We start from the raw sequence: 20,490 nt of genomic DNA, 5'->3' as shown, positions 1-20,490 counted from the left end.
GAGAGAGAGAGAGAGAGAGAGAGAGAGAGAGAGAGAGAGAGAGAGAGAGAGAGAGAGAGAGAGGGAGTTCGATACATCCGACGTCATTGAACGTTCGATCGGGAATAAGAGAACGATTATTTTCTCGATGTGGCTCGACTCTATCTTCTTTCTTAATCGATACTTTCATAACCGCAAGTGGTATTGCGATGATCGTTGTTGACCTCGTAATAATAACGCGATTATACGGACGCGCTTGCCGATACAATTTACAGAGAAAATAACACCGTAATTAAGATTGCACCCGTAACGTACAGAGGTAGCGAGCGATAAACTTGTTCAATAAACTTGTAAAATCCGAGTATTTTATTACGTTACGATGTTTTTCTGAAAAATATTTAAGCGACATCACAAAAAAAGAAACGTCACCAGTTTTCTTCAAATGGGTAAAAAAACTCATGTGTAACTCGTACCTCGAACCAGCTGTCGTTGTTACAAAGCGAAACAAATAAAAAAAAAAAAAAACAGAGAAGCCACAAAAGCTTTTTCTTTTGAAAAGAGGAAGACCGATAAATTGTTTTTTATCGGCACAAATGAGAAAAGTCAACGAGCATCCGCTCTCTCTCTCTTTCTCTCTTTCGACAATATTCTTATCGTAACATTATCATAATCCAATGAAAAGCGGGTCACTCGGATCGCGAGTTCAGTCCCCCGATCGCGAGATCGATACCCGCATCGATTCCGCTTCGCGCGAATATTTTTGAGAAAGCTCACGGAATTCCACCACGGGGGAGAGGGAAGAGGAGGGGAAGAGACCGTACATCGGGAGGAAATAATCTTGAAAATTCATCGATCCACTTATATTTTTCCCGGGACTCCCTGTAATACCTCGTCGCATCTTTGACGCGACGTTCGCCACCCGCGCTACGGAAGTATTTCTTCTAGTTTATCTCGTCTGCGAGAAAAGCAGTAGCGGATCTAGCGAGAGACGACACGAAGCCTCTCTCTCTCTCTCTCTCTCTCATACAAATATCTTTTCTATCTAGCTCATGTCTTATCTCACGCTCAGCGTATGAAAAATATCGCGGCTCGATTTTTGCGTTCTCTCTCTCTCTCTTCTCTCGTGCGCGTTTAAATATTGTTACAATACGTATCGAAATCAAAATCCGAAATTAAAACGGAGAAACAAGAATTAAAGCAAACATCTCTCGAGACGGCAAGTTATAAGAAAGATAAATAAAACTTTGACGCAAAACGCTTCGTAATTGTTATCGCGTTGAGAAATCGACCGAGAGAAATTATGCGAAGAGACGCACGCTCTGTCTATCTCTCTACATCCGCCACTGTTAGAAAACGACCTCGCGAGCCCAATCCGCCCATCTCTCTTCCCATCTCTCCTTCGTCGGAGCACCCTCTCTCTGCAACTTTTCTCCTTTCTCCGTGAACACCCCTCCCTCACCGCGAGTGAGAATTGAATTGGCAGCGACTCAAAGTGCGGCAGGAGCACCCAGAAGAGCTTCGCCGAGAGAGGTTCAATTGAGACACAGTATACACACAGACACGGTCTGTGTATAAGACGAACGAAGCATATTCCATCGTATAAGGATTGCTCGTCAAACGTTAATCGCTTTTTTTTCCGGAATAGAAAAATACCGTCTTTTTTTTTTATATCTGTACGTTACGAAAATTTGATAAATCATCCGTTCCCACCACCTCCCTCTCCCCGGTCTTTCTTTCTCTCGAGACATTCTCAACATTGCTCTGTCTTCCGCGTATGTAAATATTCGAATATTGAGATTTTCGTTCTCACTTGGAAGCGTTTTTTTTTCCCCGATAAATATCGATTATACGCGGATCTATTTCTCTCACTCTCGCGGTGACGACGAAGAGATCGTTTCTTGCCATCTGTCAATTCGGTTTACGTTCCATCTACGCTGTGTCCACAGTGATACTCAATTTTCGACCGTTAAAGAAAAGATGAAGATCTTCCGGCGGGAGTTTAGCTATTACGAGGGCGTGGCTTAAGGTTCGATCGAAGCTATCTGAGAAATGGCACACCCAGAGAAAAAGAGAAAAACAGACGAGACACCCGGAGTATTATTTGAGCTCCAAGATGATACAAGGGACACTTGATACTCTCCTTCCGAGAAATATTACAACAGCCGCGTTATTGATTGCGGATTATATTTGTGTCTCGCTCATTCGATTCCCCTTAGTACACGTGCGTCACGTGCGTGGAAGCAATAAAAGTGTTCCGACAAAATTTCGAATACACAAAATTCGTTTGCTTTTTTATTCGCGCCGTCGTCATTTCAGTATAAAAAGAAAAAAAAACAAACAACACTCACGTTTGTTATCAATAATTCATTGGCATAATTTTCAACGAGATGAGTTACGCGCACGCGCGCGTACGCGACAGATTAATTGGTAATTCGTGGACGTTTACATATTTCCGTCATTATCGAAACATCAATTACCGCGGCGACAAAGTGGTCACCGATCGAACGATAATTTGGCGGAATTTCAGCTGTCCGCGGATAAATTAAGCAACAAAAAACATCTCAACATTTGCTGTAACACCGCGGGAGGGAAGGGCGGGAACGCAATTTACAGTGAGGGAGGGGGGACGGGGAGAATTGATGAACGAACGGACAGGATTCGATGCGCGTTCAAAAGAAACGAGGCATTACATCAACATTATTACCAACCGGCAGGAAATGAGGCATTTATCGATCGTTACGTGCATTAAGACGCGTATGTATGTACGTACCGCTGCACAGTATCGCGCAATTATTGCGAGCATTAATCACAAAGAATCGATTGCGTTAATAATTGTCGAATATTTGTGAATTTTTTTCTCTCGTGTGCGAAAGAACGCGAACAGAATTTTAGAGGAAACTATTCTCAGATAAATGTCATCTCTATACGAAGCGAAAATTCTCTTGAAAACAATCTCGCCGTGGAAACCAATCCCTTCCCGCCGTATAATTCCCGAAGAAACTTTTCGCTACATCTCGGTGTGACGACATGTCTCTCAACGTTGCAAACTGCTTTATTTTTTGTTTTGTTTTGTTTTGTTTTGTTTTTTTTTTTTTTTGTTTTTTTGAAATAAATAAATTGACTTACCCCCGTCGCATCTTAATTTAAGCAAAATAAAACTTGCGGTGTAAAACTCACCTGAAACAAAGGAAGCAAATGTATACTGTTAAATAACAGATCAATCGCACGGGAGAAATTTTTTATTTATGTGTTACATATGTTTTATTTGTATTATTTTGATTTGTTTAACGCTCGGTAACGTCAACGCTTTATATATATATATATATCGGAAAACCAGTAAATCCACAATATAACAAATTCCACGAAGGGCGCGAGTGTAAAACAATATCCGGAATTTCGAAGAAAAATAAATGGCAGAAATTATCTCGCGCGAAGAGGATTCTCTTTTTCTCTCTCTCTCTCTCTCTCTTTCTCCAAAGGAAACGATATCCGGTATCGTGAAAATAAAGCACGTGCGATCGTTGCCAAACCGGTAGTTGAATCTCGCGAATACGAATGCCCAGAATGATGAATTCCCGACTTAACTCGACATTAAATCCAATTTTGCTTTAATTTTAGAGACACACGGTCGCTTTCGAAATAAATTCATTGCATTTTCAACTAGTAAAACGCCAACACCGAAGTAAAATCAGGAATATTTGTTCGTCTTTTTTTCTTTTTTTTTTTTTTAATACGCGCGGTTTAACGATCGAGTTGCAAAACTGTCGATTTAACATTTTTCAGCACGACGAGAACAAGAAGAAGATCCTCTAATAAAATCTTGCAATCTAAGCGCAATTAAAATTTTAACGTAGCCAATGGCAGTGCGCCTTGCGAGGTCGTGTTTCCGGGATTACGAGCACATCTTCCACGTGCACTCCGTACTTCATCCCGTTTCATTTGCTATTCATAAGAGTCTCGCGCCCGGGGCCCTTGCAAACAGAAACGCCGGGCATGGTACTGTAGGTATCTCTCTCTCTCTTTCCTTTTTCTCTCTCTTTTTCTCTTTCTTTTTCTCTCTTTATTTGTTCTGGACTGTGGCTCTGCGCTCTATCCCCATGACACCTCTGCATCCTCTATTGTTACCCTTTCTTCCTCCCTCGTTTCTTTTTTATTCCAAATTCACCGCCAAAGACTGTACTTCGTGCAGTTTTTGATTTTAACAACAAATTTTCTTTCAGAGAGAGATTCTTTTCAAAAATTTTTCTTTGCAGAGATTCTTTTCAGAAATTCAATTCTTTTCTAATTAATTTAATTAAAGCGTTCCTTTTTTTTTTTTTTTGTTACAGATTTACTTGTCGCGCGATCGTTCGGTCTTTGAATTAACGTTCGTTTATTTTGTCTCTTTAAACAAGCGCGTCTTTGATTAATGAAAACAAGAAACACGCCGTGGTGTTACGCTCGATGTTACACGCGTAATGATAACAGCGCGCCCTCGATACAATAGAATCGAGAGTTACATGAGAATTCACAGACGGACGTTCCGTTCAAGAGATACAATGGTGTTTCTAAGCGTCATTCCAGACGAGCGACGAAGCTTCGGAGGCGGTAGCGACTTAATTGACGGCTAATTAGACGTAACTTTCATAGACCATTAACCGGTGTCCCGCGAGCGACGTGTACTTCCACGTGCGATTCCCATGGACATTTGTAACATATTAGATCGGTCTGTGTTTTGTGAACAGTCACGGGGGATAGTGGCAGTTCTCTTCCTCCCTTCGTTGCGAGACGCGTCTTCCCGTGCTAATGACATAGGGGAGAGGGTTAACATTGCTGTAACTATCCAAACTAACTGACTATCAAATCTACATCTCTACCTATGTAGAATCGCTCAGCGCTTCCACGTTGAATGCAACTTCGAAAAGCCGCAAACTGAGAGTTGCCTTCGGCGCTGAATACAATTCGACGCAAATAATTACGAGATCGCCACGCAACCGTGTGCATCGCGCACAGTAATTATTAATTTACCAATTACAGATGTAATTGTTTTATAAAATAACAATTTGCGTCGATAAACGTAAAGCGTAAGTTTGAATTTAATCGTGCGATAATTAAAGAGTTTAAAAAAAAACAAACAAAAAATAGAAGACAGTTCTCGGAAGTCGAACTTTCTTATTCACGTGTGGCGATCGAGCGCGCACGCGTGAGTAAACAGATTTCAGCAAAATTACAGAGAAGACCGATAAGATACACATTCAAGAAACATTAATAAAAGGACTCTGTTATGTCATTCCGGAGCGGTCTCTCGTCCTATTCAAGCGCGATAACTGCAAAGCGTATCCCGATCGGAGTTATCTGCGCGTCCTACGATCCGGGTACGCGGAGATAACTCGCTTTTCATCGGTTTTCATAACCCAGGACACACCTCCGTTGAATGCCGCTCCTCCTCCGGACAACGCGGACAACGAGAGAGCGCGTACGTAGAGACCCGCGCGCGCACAAGCTCCCGTTTATTAGAACTTTGTAAAGGTCGCTGCCGTAGCCTCGGCGTCTCATCAACGCGTGACGTGATAAACGAGCGCAGCCGCCACGGTGAAAGCATTTCCTCCCGCCGTCGTCCTGCTCCTCTTCCTCCTCCTCCTCGTCGTCGTCGTCGTCGTCGTCGTCGTCGCATCACAAGCGAGCAACGAAGGTCCCGTGAAACTTCAGGAACATAAAGCGCACCAGGAACAGTACAATTTCCGCCCACGTTCCGACCGCCGCGCTTTTCACGGAGGAAACGCGACCGACGCGAAGAAACTTGACAAAAAATGAGAAACAAAAAAACGGAGGAGAACGCTTCCGCTTGATGTAATCATAACTATGCGAGACGACGTGAAAGTGCGTGTCGCGTCCCGAGCTAAGGAGAGAACAAATGTTTCGGACTTTGCGGAGGACGTCCGCTTTAAAACGGTATTTATGTCGGGAAAAAATTGTTTACGGAAAATATAATTCTAACAACTTTTTCGCCGCTCCTTACGGATTTGTTTGAATTAATTTTTAGTTTTTCTAGGAGACGTGTGTATTTTTATCGTTTACGGTGGTTAGCGCAATTTTAATTCGCATTTTAGAGTCGCGCAATATTTTTCATAAAATTACAAAACGCGAAAACTGCTCCGCGTTAATTCGAACATTACACGTCGCGCATTAAAACTTGTGCCGAAATTTATTCAAGCAAAAGTTGCAGTTTGATTTAATTAACGAAACATTCGCACGCACATAATGGGAAAGTATCCGTAACTTTGTAGTTGTAGAAACATTGGAAACATCGATCTCACTCAATAATCTCCCTCTATCGTGTCGCAATAATTTTAACAAACAGCTGGACGCTATCCGTTGGAAACGTCGGCGGGCGTAAAGCAAAATGTATCGTTTGCGGTATAATTCTATTATGCAGTCAATAAATTTACCACCAACAGGTGAGCTATGAATAGGTTATGCGTCTCTTTCATAATTAGCTCGTGACGTTGTTAAAACGTTACGAACAAATAGAGAGTTTAACGCCCAATAATCGTCCGCAATTAAAACACTTGGTGTGCGATTACGTAAGAAATAAACGCGCCTGGTCGAAATAATCTTGAAACATGAATCGCACAATAATAGACACGATAATTAATCACGTAACCGATAAATTGGATTCTGACAATGAGAGAAAGGTGAGAGAAAACAAACTTGAAAGAAAACGATAAATAAATAAAAACACACCCTCCCGTGTGTACTCGATATAAAATTCTGTGAGCAAAAGCGCTCGCGCTCTCTATTTTTGTAATCCCGTCAGATAGCTCGGCAAAACTGAGCGAGTCGTTACAAAGGTGTGTTTCCCTCTAACTAAGAGTTAGAGGGAAACACAAGAAATGCAGGAAGAAGATGAGTGCTCTAAGACATTTTAACGTACAAAGTATCTCGCGTGGCTCGCGAATTTTCTTTCGCTCGCAGGAGTACCTTGGCAAATTTTGAATAAAAGTTTTTTTTTTTTTTGCCGAGCTGAAATTTCCCCGGAACGTTTGATCGCGCGGAGACTTTTCACTTTTAATATCAAAACCGTCTGTGTGAACGTCGTAAAACCAGCGTCGCTGAGATTTTTTTTTTAGTGGAGCAAAGTTCATTCGGGGTTAAGTGACAATTTAAATTTTTAAATCCAATCTACTTGATGTGTTACGTGTGTAACTCAATAGATCGTTATTAATGTCTCGATTGAGACAATGAGATGAAGTTTTAATAAAGACGATACGGTATTATTCCTGCGAAATAAGGACAACCGTTAATCCCGCGTGGAAAGGAACTCGTGATCTTAGACCTACTTTCTCTCAGGAGTCTGAAAGAGAGGAATAAGGGAGATTTCACAGGCACAAAAAAAAAAAAAAACGCGCAAACGATATCGTCTAAAAAATGCTCCTTGCATATCCCGATAATCGCGCGCGTCATCGGAGCGAAATAAAAATAATCGTCCGGGAGAGGACGAACTATTCTCGATCGTATAAAGCGCGATCGCTCGCAACTTTGTATTGAGAAGCGCGCACAGGTGTGAACGCATCTTAATATTCCCGAGCTGAACTCACCGGTATATCGTTTCGCGCGCTCGCGCGGAGAAAGTGCAGCTCTCGAGGTAGCGAAGCCGAGGCGCAAAGTTCACCAGGGGGGTTCATCGTTAACTACGTCCGCGAAACGGTGAAACTTCGTAACTTACCGGCGGCAAAGTTCCCCACCGGCTGAACTTTTCACGTCCGGGAGAATCACTTTGTGCCCGGCGTCTCTCTTTGAGAGCGCGGACGAGAGGAGAGAGAGAGCATCGGTTTGTTCAAGGCACATGCACCGCGCGCGGAGGCGAACACGCGCGTTTCGTTGGCTGAATTTTCACTGTTTGCATAGCCACGTCCGCCGTCGTGGCAGCGCGAAGTTAACGAATCAAACTTCCGCCTCTTATTTCTCCGAGACACGTCGCCTCTTCAAAGAACAGGGAAAATGTTTCCTTGCTGCGCCAGTCATTTGCGATTCCACACGTTACGCGTTCCGTAATAAAACACATTTTACGTCAAAGAAAAACGAAACGGAGTCACGTAGAATAGTATTTATTGAAAAATATTCTTGTAGACCCGCGCGAACACACAGCCTGATGAAATCTTGCCCTTAAAAACACGGCGATATTTTCCGATACGCGCAAGTGCAAAGATTGCTTTTTCCACGCGCCGTCGGATTTACATCGCTCTCTTTGATAATAATCGAAATATAAAAACTGATGGATGAATTATCGACCAAAAGTTCAAAACTCATAAAAAAAAAAACGGTTATATAGTCGCGGGGGGTTTTGGTGTTGAGGAACGAAAAATATAAATTTTCCCGTTGTGACACGCTCGCTTCCGAGAGAGCAGCGATATAGCAATCGTATATCAAACGCGAACGCGAAAAACAAATCGGTAAATTCACATTTTCTTCGCCGAAATTGCATCTTTATTTTCAATCGTGAGAGAGAGGGAGGGGAGAGAAGGCAAACTCGGGACAAATGCCAGCCGATCGTCGTAACTTACGATTTCGAATGTGTTACATACATCGAGTTTCGTGCACATTGTGCGCGTGCACTGGTTTCATACCTTCCTTCGCAGCGCGCACAAAACATTTGACCCCTTTCGCTCGACGAGCCGCTATTGTGCACGCATAAACAGTAATACCCCTTGCGGTATTATCGTTGCAAGCGCTTTCGTAGCTAACATTGCGAGGGATGCGCTTTCATTTCAACCGTGGAACCAATTTCGGTCTCCCTTTTGTCCGCCGTAACAAACATCACATCGCAAGATAACAAACTGATAAACAGTCTCCCAGAAATATGAGAAATCTCCGCGCGCGCGCGCGCGTTAAAGAACGCGCAAGAGAAAATAAATTGTTGTGCACAGTTTCTAATTTTATCGCGAGCGCGTTATTTTTCGATCCTCTTTTCAGTTTTGCGCGTTCAAATTTTAGTTTTAATTTTTTTTAAATAAATTCACAGCTTCGCTTCGTTTTGTGATTCGCGCGTCGTTTCTGCGTCACACACACACACGCGCGCGTCGCGAAGCGCAAATTATTCGACGCACGAGCAAATTTCACAGAGAGGCGAAGGGGGAGGTCGCAAACCTCCCTCTCAAGGATAAAATAATCCTCTCGTTCGGCACTCTCTTCGCCGGGGATTTATCCGCTAAAATTAGTGCGGTTAAAACGGCGTAGCGCCGTGTCGTAACGATTACAGAGAGCGATTACGCGGATCTCGCTATTGCAATTGGTTCCACTCATTTCCATCGGGATGACGGGCGCTCCGGCCGCGTGTGAGTTTGCCGTGCGCACGGGTAACGGAAGATAAATACGGCCGTATAACTTGGCCGTAACAAGCCAATTTGGCAACGAAATGTCATTAGGGAGCGACGTATGTAACGGTGTTAATTGTAACGCCGCTGTGAAACCGGATGGTGATTCGTTACGTCGAGAGAGCTGTACGTAAGACATCGATCGTCACGGTTTGTATATCCGGACATGTGTGGAAGGATCGATGTGTTATACCGAGAGTTTCAAACTATAGTAAGGTCATATATACGAGCTCGTGTGTGTGTGTGTGTGTGTGTGTGTGTGTGTGTGTGTGTGTGTCGCTATTCCTCCAACTGATATTTTATCAGTAAATTGTAATATACATGCGCGTGGTTAATGAATAAGTAAGAAATGTAGATTAATTGTTGCGAATATTCCGAGAGCGACCTAGACATTTCGCTGTAGACAATATAATTCGAAGCGAACGCACATTTCGCGCGATCTGCCATTACGGCTGCGCGCTATTGTATCCGAAACTTAATCTTAATTAATCGCGAGTATTAGGGTATACGTGAGATTAGATTCCCCGGGAACTGTTGCACAGTTTATCAATGGGAACGCGCCATCTCGAACCGTTTGTTCTCCCGTTTAGAACTTCAGTTATGTTTCCGTGAGATCTTTTCGCTGCGACGCTATCTCTTTCTCTCTTTTTCTCACTCTCTCTCTCCTCGCGAGCAGCACTTTGCTAGATTAGAATAAACCGGATGCCATCGACGTCTTTATTCGCAGCCACCTAAAACTGTCGACCCCCTTTCGAGCCAAGATATATCTTTATGACTGCGCGACGTTTACGGACTTATTCTGTGGTAAATGGCATTGCTTGAACTTTGATCGTGATATATGGGCGAATGTTGTTGCGCGGCGCACATTGGTACGTCGCTTGATCGCGGACTCTTATTCAGCGACACCCGTGATTGAATAATGTTTCGCAATTGCGCGCGATTCAAACGCAACATTCGAAAGAATGATAAAATTCAAAAACGCTATTTACTTATTATCGCGCGATTGTGTTTGTTTTCGCTCGGAATTTCATACGTCGAAATAATTTCAACGCTTCTCGCGTTCTACCAGAAAAAATATTCAAATTTTTGGGAAAATAACGCGAGAGGGAAAAAACAAAACGAAAAAAAAAAAAACAAAACAAAAAAATTGTCTCAGACATTTGCGTGCCTGCCTCTCGCGTGCGTTTTCCTGTATTATGCTTATGGATTAGATGAAATATATGGCGGGGCGAAACAGATGCTATTGCCGGCGCGTACGGTAGAGATAGCGCGATAGTTCTCTCGAGCGAATTGCTCGAATGCTCTAAGTTCCGGCGGAAGGCAAACCGATACATGGAATTCGGTTACAGACGATCCCTTAATGGTAGGAAACCTCATTCCCACTCTCTCTCTCTCTCGCTCTCTCTCTCTCTTTCTCTCTCTCTCTTCCTCTCTCGTTCTCTTCCTCTCGTATATTTTAATATGCGCACATAGGTGGTTAACACATTGTCAAAATCGCGCGAATTTGACTAGCCAATAAGAATCGATCGCGCAGTTCCTTCGCGATTTTGCATAATGTGAAGAGATTTCATTTCCGCACAATATCTCCCGGCAACGAGATTCAGCGCAAGTCAGAAAATACGTATGCGATCTTATGGTGTTTTATGTGAAATTCTTTAAAAAATACACTCACAGGTGAGACCCGGCGAGATATGAGCTCGCATTATGTAGAAATTTCTAAACCTGTATTCACAGAGATTTTGACGCATGACACTTTTAAATAAATCAAATACAATATACGTAATCAAGTGTTTAACGCGCATAAACTTCTATTCGTAGAAAGTTATAAATTTTTTTCTTTATTTACTCACGAAATGCGCATAATCGCCATGTGCATCAGGGTGCGAGAACGAAAACTACGCTTTTAAGTAAGACCACTCGTTAACGAGCTCGTTAACGCGACGGAGGGTCTAAACAAAGAGATAGACCGAGCTGTGATAGCGACACCCTGAATGAAAAAAGAGAATTTGCCGGTGCAAAGCCGTTGCTATTCAAGAGTAACGGAGCAGAAGTCGCAAACAGTCTGTAAACAGAGACAAGCTAGCTCTCGAAGTAATTATTTTATTTATTGTCTCAACAAAACAAACAAATCAAAATGTAATTAATAAATTCAATTATATTAAATTAAAATACGATTGACGGTTCGCAAATCGACAATACAAATCGACAATGCAAATCGATTCCCCGTAATTTCACGAAACGTAAAACTGTTCATCGACAATCTTGCGCTGGCGAATTGCAAAAATTGCATGCTTTCACCCCGCTGTGTACTCGAATGCGATTCTTCTTTTATATTTGACGAATATCTGTTCTGGGGCTTGGGACCTGATGTGATTCAATTGATCGTATTTGACGGATTCTGCGCGTGTTTACGACGACGGTTCATCGATCGCGTTAATTTTGCGCGCCGTCAGTTTCACGAAATATTATCATCGTGATCGGAGAAACTGCGTGCATTTCGAAATACATCGAACTTTACGTATCGTCGCGCGGCGTGCTATTGTAAACACGCCGCGACACCAAAGTTCGTGCGAATCTTTTATTTTACAATATTTTATCGTATACTTTTACATAATATTATTTTTTATTTTGCATATTTGTGGCTATAGTATATATAAACTTTGGTACATGTGGTCGCTTTGAAAAGAGATCACTGGAAAAAAACTTGAAAAACAATCTCTTCAATAAAATATTTATACGCATAAACGAATTTTTTTCCCGCACCCTGCGTACGCAAAACATTTTCACACTTTTAGAAAATAAACGTCTATAATATCGAGACACAGTTTTTGTTTTAATTAAATAGCAGTATTTTCTCGCGCAATATCAAATATAGAATTTTGGCATTAAATAAAACACACAACTCGCGCGTTTATTGTATTTATAATGTATATATTTTGATGAACAATTTGAGGTTGATTTTTCGCAAAATTGTTCAATACTTTTCAATTAATACGATAATAGATATTATCAAAATAATTTCTCCATTTCGCGGTTTTCATTCGCGTTACGAACAACGGAAATATTTTTGTTTGCAAAATATAATATTTATTTTGCAAACACATTTTGCGCGGCTTTAGGCGCTTGATCATCACATTTTAGCTTCTTAAAGAGACTGGGAAATTTTACGTTATCCTGAAAGCTTGCGCATACATATATAACAGACTTCGGGAACACTACGTATATGTATACATATGTACTATACATACATATACATGTATACTACCGCTATAATATCAATTTCGTAAACGCAACTTTACGATACGATCCGAACTCTCCGTTCGAAAGTACTATATGTAACACGAAGGGTTAGCAAGACTGAAAAAAAAAAAAAGAAGTTTATGACATACTCACGTTGGGCTCGCCGTCCGTCATGGCCCTCGAATTCTCGTCACAAGCGGACGTCCGCACTCGGACGGGATAAAAATTACCTTCCTTCCTCTTCTCACTCCGCACCACTCTTTCCCTTCCTCTCTCGCTATTTCTCCGGAGTTCCAATTTTTTTCACTACTGACCGATTTCCCGTCAGTTTTGGATTCAACGAATTCGGTCCATTAATCACTGCTTAGCCGGCCGCGGCTTGGGAGAGTCGAAACCTGTATTTAATTTTTTCACGCAATGTCGCTTTGTACAACTCAAATGAGAAGAAAAAAACCGAAGGTCGACCTTGGAAGTCGACGAGAAAAATGCAAGGGAAAATAACGGGAAAGGCAGGATAAACATCAGAAAAAAATATACATATATATCGGATGTAGCGACTGCGGGGAAATCTGTGCGTTTTTTTTTTTTTTTTTTTTTTTTTTTTTTTGGCATACGAGATATTGGCGTGAGAATTGGATGTCGAATCTGCGCGTCTGGTCATTATCGCGCCTCGATAATTCGATCCGAAAAAAACGAATTAATTTGATATGTGCGCAGCATTGCGGCGATAAAAGCCACATGAGATGATACGAAGATCCCGACGTCGCGTCGCTCTTTGAAGCAATTTTTTTGGCCACGACTTTGACGAAGATATATTCCGCTTGCTTGCGCGCGTTCGTGCATTCGATATTGATGTTTCGGAAATAAAAAAGACGGGAGAAGAAAGGCGAAAAACATTCTATACAACCGCCGCTATTCAAATCAGCGCGACGCAACGCGCGCCCTTTCCACGTCCCGTGGAATTGTGTCTCGTTCTCGCGTCGACGTTCTGATCGACCTAACACACAGTGTGACAAGTAAGTGATTTAGAGACAAGTAATTCTTAATATTTCTTTTTTTCTCGAAGAGAGAGCATTTTTTAATCAATGTCGCATGTATTTCTAAAACGTAGATCTTCTCACAAAAGTTGATTTTGCAACATTTTTTTTATCAGTCGTAATTCGATACGATATTGTTTTCGAAATTGTCGACAAAAAATTGCGACTTTCGGCACAGCATAGCTCGCAAACAAACGAAAGCGAGATTAGATAATCGCGGCGGAATAGTTTTACGTAAGGAGTTAAGGAGAGATGATGTAACGCGTGCGAGCGTGCTGTGTGAGTATTCCGTTGATGACGGATATGAAATTCACAATACAAATTTCTGTCACGCGTTAATGTCACAGTAAAAGTTTCCAAGTTTGTAATTAGCAACAATTCTCCATCGTTGCAGTTGAATGCGCGCGCGCGCGCGCAATACACACACGCGCAGATTCCTATCACAATAGGTGGCCTTTGTTCGTTCAAATTCTCATGGCGTCGCGTGAAAAGAATTTTGTTTCGCGAAAAAATGATTGTCACTCGTAATTTGGTGAGAAGTCGACGACAGAGAGACTGCAATGTAATTTCCCGTTCGAGTGTGTGCGAATTCCAGGCGAAGGCGTATTTCAATCACCGATGATCGGCCGCGTGACATATATTCGTTGCACCTGCAGCGCGCGCGGTGCTACAAAACAAAAAAGTGCAGGCAAAAAGCGAAGCGAACTATTCAAATTGAAATCCTGCCCCAATTCCTGCGTCGTGTCCAACCTCTCGCGTTTCCGCGGGTGTAAGCATGACAGTTCTAGTGATTAATTCTACCTCCAGATCAATTCGCGGGCCTCGATGCTCGTTTGTCACGCGACATTTTCTCTCATTGTGCGCCGCTAGCGAAATTTCTATCAATTGAAAAATAAGACAGGCGGCGGACAGTATTTTTTGTCAGTTGTATATTTTCTAGTTTTTTTTTTTCTTTTTTTTTTTTTTTTCAAGTTACATCAATGAAACGTGTGATAACTGATGGCGAGGTACCGCCGGCCACAGAGAGAAAGATGTATACTCTCCTCTCTCGGCTGAGCAATTTTTTTTTCTTTTTTTTTTTTATCGAATAAATACGTGTTATATAAATTTTTCGTTTTTGTTACGGTGAGGAAAAAGTTATTCGATTGCGCTTTGATCTCGCGCGTTTGCCCGTATAATATCGACGATCTAACGGATGCGGTATATATATATTGCGCGTCTCCGCGGATAGTTGCATACTTATCGAATTTTATATATTGTTATTATGACAGAGAACCGATAATATGAGAGAACGTAAATCACACGCGGGAATAGAAAGGAATTCAACCCTCCGCGTGCGAGTGCTTTCTCTCGGCCTTTTCACCCCTTCGGATGTTCTCTTCTCGGATCGTTTCTCGTTTCTCTTCGGTGGTCCCGCGATATTTCATTCGCGGTCCGCTACGACGTCACTGCCCCTTGTCCTCTTGAAAGTGAGGTGTTGTCTAAGGGTCGAGAGAGAAAGAGAGAGAGAGAGAGAGAGAAAAAGAGAGAGAACGAGAGAGCGAGAGAGAGAAAGAGAAAGAGAGCGCGTGTTCACGGAGCTCTCGGCGCGGTTAACCCGCATTGTTCGCGTGGAAGTAAATCGCCGCCGACGAGCACGCTTCGTCGTCCATTACGGCCGAATGACAAATATACAAAGTCCCGTGCTTCCACATATGTGGCCGGGATGTGTGCGTCCGTATTGCCCGAATATATACGTGTGTGTGCACGTGAGTTTCTGCTTGCATAGCGCGCGCGCGCGCGCGCGTGAGCACGCATCGTGAGCACACGCGTGTCGTTGCGATGTGTTGCGCGTGTGAAACGCATTTTAGATTAGAGACAGCCGCGTTTAAACGTCAAATTGACCGCTTGGACACTACTGCGGATAATATATTTAGGGATATTTTTTGTTTTGTTGTATCGTTCAGCGCGCGAAAAATACAATGAGAGAAAGTAATACATATAATTCCGGACGGACTGCGCGCACGCACATCGTTGTTTTTTTCGAAAAAGAATCGCCGGTTCAAATGCATCACTTAATCACGCGAAAATGCGCACCGCTAATCTGCTCTTGATCATGGAATTGCATTTAAAATATACATATAGTGCCTTCGTTGTGTGCAATTTATAACGAGATACACACGCGAGAGAGAGTAAACGTCGAATCGATGAAAAATATAAACGCAAGTTTGGTAAATTGGCGGCGGGCGGCGGCGCGATTTGCATTGCAATTCGAGAAAGAGAAGAAAAGGGAGACGCACTTCGGGGGATCGGTTTCAGATAAAACTCCGTGCGCGTGTGTTACGTCCCGAACGGACCCGGTTCGGAATATTTATCGCGCAAACTTAATTTCCTAATGAATTCGCGGTGTTCCATATCAGCGGTCTCTGATTTTCTCTCTTTCTCTCTCTCTCTCTCTCTCTCTCCGTAGCGAAACGGGTAGATATTTTACTCAGCGACATGCAACCGTCACATCTCGCGGATTAACTTTGCGAGCGCATATATACGCGTATATTTAAATTTAATACCCGCACCGGTTTCGCGCGTGGAAATTGTTTGCTCTGTTCATTGTTGCGACGTTCGATCGTTCTCGCGATCGGTTCTCGCCGCAAGAAGTGCCGGAGCTTCGAATATTGCGTGGCAATTTCATCCGACATAATATACACAAATTTGCTCGGCAATCTGCTTGTATTAATCGACACGTCGTCGGTAATCGTAATTGTTTCGTTGTAGCTTGCGCGGAAAATGCTCGGCGCCTGTCGTTGCATCGTCTTTTTTGGATCTTGTTAGGAATCAGGCGATTGGAAATGTCGTACGCGCGTGCGTGCGCGACGATTTACAATGTTTATTTACGTATCTAGCAAACTCACTGCGTTTGCAATTGTCGGGAAAATTGTACACGCGTGTTATCATCTCTTATCTGTCTTTATCGATCTATGGTTAATTGAAATTTTGAATCGAGCACAAGCTAGGCTATTCAGACCATATAAAAGCCTTCGTTAGAAGAACAAATGAATGGAGTTTCGCGTGTAAGTACCGATTGTTATGAAAATTGAAACAAATTAAGATATATATGCGGTATTGTGTATTTGTATATAAATTTTTATCATTGAACGCTTAAGGATAAATTTGTCAAAGGTAAATTTGCAAAAGCTTTTGTCTCGCCGACGAGAACGATATTATCACGTCGCCGACGACCATTTATTTACTACGGCTAACACAGCGATACGACCACCGTACGCGCGCTATCGAACGTAATGCGAATGCATTTTAATTATATCGTACACGCAAAGTCGGAAATGGGGGATTGATTGTATAATCGAAACTGATAATAGAGATCAACTGTCATGCAGCTTGAATGATACGGAATAAGCGAGTGTTTTGCAATATAAACGCGCGCTTTCTCATCAAAGTGGCGGCTCGTCGTGATATTCTATCTATTAATGACCGCACTAATTCGAAGTCTAACACAAAGCGAACTATTTGCGCAAAACGCAGTTTTGCAGTGCGCTGATACAAAGTGAACGTGTGTGTGTGTGTGTGTGTATAAATTTTGAATATGTAACGAACAAACAATATTAACAATCAACAAACACGTCACCCGCCGCGTGTAATGAATAGCTTATAATGACAACAAATAAAACGTAATATTGTATAAATATTGTATTAATTACGTGTAGACACTGTTATACACTGTTATTACTTGTATAAAATCAACGTTAAATAACCTTGTTGCGCGTGCGCGTAAATCTATGTAAATAAATTCCATTACTTCTTCCACCTGAACTCCAATGTATGCATTTTCATGTTGTTCGATACATCGTGGAACAGTTCCAACTGCGTTATCGGTAGATAAATATATCGAGAAACGCGCGCGCGCGCGATTAATATGGAAGCACAGTTGTCGGACAGCTATTTCTCTTCAGCGCGACAAGAGTCTTCGTGATGGCAACCTTGACCGCGCGCTTCTCTTGCTCGACGTGTCCTCGATTCTCGAGAACGCACAATTTCGCGATATTAACATGTCACATATCCATGTGACCGTGAAAAGGAAAATTTATTCGCGGTAAAGGTATCGCGCGCGGCAGCAGAGGTGTATCGAAAAAGTTCAACCTTTCACTGAGCACCGCAATATTCCCACCTTCGTCTCGTTCGAGACCTGTATAAAAATCCTTTCACCGCGATATTTCCGCGCCGTTGTCGGGAGACCGGTTGGCCTTCTCTCATGTAAATATCCGTTTATAAATAAAATAATCCGATGTGGCAAAGCGAATCTTTTTTTTCTCTTCCGTACGAAAAAAAGATAAAACGATATAAAACTAATATCTGCTCGCTTGTCGGAGTAATAATTACGCAATGTTCTGAGAGGAGTCAAAGAGGGGGCGAGACGCATCTAATTAAGAGACTTTAAATCGAAACAACAAACTACATCATTTGAGAAAACACGCGGCTTGACTTTGAAAAAAAAAAAAAAAAAAAAAAGCCAGAGCTATTGGGAAATTCCGCGCGATGCGAGCGGAAAGAGAAAGAGGAACACACCGAACCGGTGATCGATTTCGCCGCATCTAATTATTCCGAGCCACGTGCGGCCGTGTGTACGTGACTTCTTTTCACCTCGTTGCCAGGCGTCGATTTAAAGAACGGGCACACAGTCTCTCGCAAAGAATTATTATGCATCGACTGCGCAAAGTTGACGCGTCGCACAAATTACTCGAGATAGGAAATATCACAGGTCGAGGAGCATCGGAGAGACAAAGGCTCTCTCTTTTCGCATATATTCCGACGAGATTCGATATTTTATCATTTTTCACGATTAAAACAAAAAGAGAAGAAAAACAGCTAACGTTGTTGTAAAACGCTACGCGTACGTTGTTGAAGACAATATTTTAAAACGCGTCTTGCATTATCGTATATAATTTCGCATACACGCCGACGGCGGTTGCGACAAAAACTGCTGCCACGTTTGCAGCTTCTTCTTTTAGAAACAGCGTGTATATTTGTGCACTCGTGCGACGTCGCGCGCTCGTTACAGTCTTCAGACGGGAAAGACACGGAGAGAGAGAGAGAGAGAGAAGTAAATTCCAAATTTATCTCTCCTAAATATTTTTGCAGCCGCGCGCGCGCGCTCTCAAAAGTCAAAGTGCGGATTTACAATTATATCGGTGTTGCGCACAGAGAGAGAGTTTATATTTAAATTATATAACGCTTCCTCTCTCTCCCGCCGGACACAGAGAGCTAACGCTCTCTTTAACCCGATATATTAACGCCGGTTCAATGAATTTAATCCAATTGTCGACTATTTCTCCGTCAATATCATCTCGAAGCCATTAATCTGATATTCGGTTTGCATATTTAATGCACTTTTGCAACCTCTTGTTGCGCTGTTACGTTCGTAATTCGATACGTGGGTTGAAATTGACTCGACAAAGCTCGGCGAAATTTTGTGAATTGCCACGGTCCACTAGGATTCCCGTGGCGATCGCGATTGGTATTTCGCACTTGAAATCCCTCGAAATAACATATTCCCCGCGCGCGCGCGCGCGCGAGCGAGCGAACGAACGAGCGGGCGTGCTTGTGTGTTGTTTGCGAACTCGACTCGTTTCTAACGTGCGAATTCACTCACCGAGGCTTGGTGGATTTACTTCCCGTTTTCCGCGCATCTCTCGCGTGTGTTATATGCGATTTCTTTATTTATTTTTTTTTCCTTTTTTCCCACGACAATTTTCACAGAAACGATATTCAACTTTAGACGCGGCCTGATGATGGGGTTGGGCAAACATTTTGCGAGAGACGTGATCTCGAGCGGAATTTTGTTGTCGCTCCTCATCGCGCCCGGGCTCAACCTATTTATCGGCGAGCGAGCACTCGCCTGAGTATCTCGCCATAACTCGCGCGCGGAGTTGAATTTATTCGCAGGGTATAATGTGATGGAGAACGGTTATGCTAATACCGCCGGATTCAGTAATGTCGCATCACTTCCGCAAACGCTCTCACTCTCGAATCGCCGTGCGCGAAATAATGCAGAACAAAATTTTGCTTGTGTATTAACTCGAACGGAAATTTAATTCGAGAGAATTTTTCCTCCGTCTCTGGGAATTTCTATTATTATGTTAAATAACTTGTTAATGCGCGAAGGAAATGAATGGAGGAAATTTTTAGCAAATGTATATTTTGCGCGATAAGAGCGGCAAAAAAACAAAAAGAGGAAAGAGATTTAGACACATTGTGTCAACAAAAAATTTAGCTCGGGAATGTCTCGCGCGTTTGAAATTTCCTTGTTGCTAAATACCTCGATAATTAAAGAGTTGAGATAATAAAAAACGTGTCTGTGGAACAGGAAATTTTCATTTGACGCAAATAGATGCAGGATGCAATTGTACGCAAAGTGGTATATAAAAGCAAGAATATTTGACAAGAAGAGGATTTGAAAACAAAACTGCTTCTTTCTTTCTCCGCCCTCTTCCTCCGTTTTTGTTTTCTCTCTCTCTTTTTCTTAAATATAATATGAGAGAATCTTACATATTCTTGTGAATTTTTTATGCTACGTAATTCTGCAATGAGACAATAAAGAAATGTTTTATTAGGGAAATTCTCATTTACAAGAGACAAGAGAGATTGCGGAGAGAGATTGTGCTCGAAAAACAGCACAAATGCGCTCCAAAAACATTCCGGAGGAGGAGCTTTGTGATAAAATCACTTTAATGGAATTTTAGTTTAAGAGTCTTATATCTGTTGTGAGTTGAGAGAGATCCCATTGTCAAATAACTCAGTAACGACACTTGAGATAATTAAAAATACCATTGTGTGCGCAAAAGAGAAGACTTCTTTTTAAGACATAATTTCACACGCAAATTTTATTTTAT

The 20,490-nt window shown here is 42.2% G+C and overlaps 1 protein-coding gene across 5 annotated transcripts in view; it reads right to left on the bottom strand.

Annotated features, from left to right (window-relative positions):
* LOC109855630 (venom dipeptidyl peptidase 4) overlaps positions 1-20,490 on the bottom strand; it is a 254,295-nt gene that overhangs the window by 218,904 nt on the left and 14,901 nt on the right. For 3 of the 5 annotated variants that reach the window (XM_020430089.1, XM_020430088.1, XM_020430090.1), the window contains exon 2: positions 12,726-12,967. The exons of the other annotated variants lie outside the window; for them this stretch is intronic. Coding sequence is in view for 2 of the 3 variants with exons in the window: in XM_020430088.1 (XP_020285677.1) it covers positions 12,726-12,746 (21 nt within the window). In the remaining variant the exon portion in view is untranslated. The remainder of the gene's footprint in view (positions 1-12,725; positions 12,968-20,490) is intronic. 5 annotated transcript variants of the gene reach the window in all.

This window comes from Pseudomyrmex gracilis, unplaced genomic scaffold (assembly GCF_002006095.1).
Source record: "Pseudomyrmex gracilis isolate BER0280 unplaced genomic scaffold, ASM200609v1 scaffold_94, whole genome shotgun sequence".
Taxonomy (NCBI): Eukaryota; Metazoa; Arthropoda; class Insecta; order Hymenoptera; family Formicidae; genus Pseudomyrmex; species Pseudomyrmex gracilis.
This window is presented reverse-complemented; position numbering and strand designations above follow the sequence as displayed.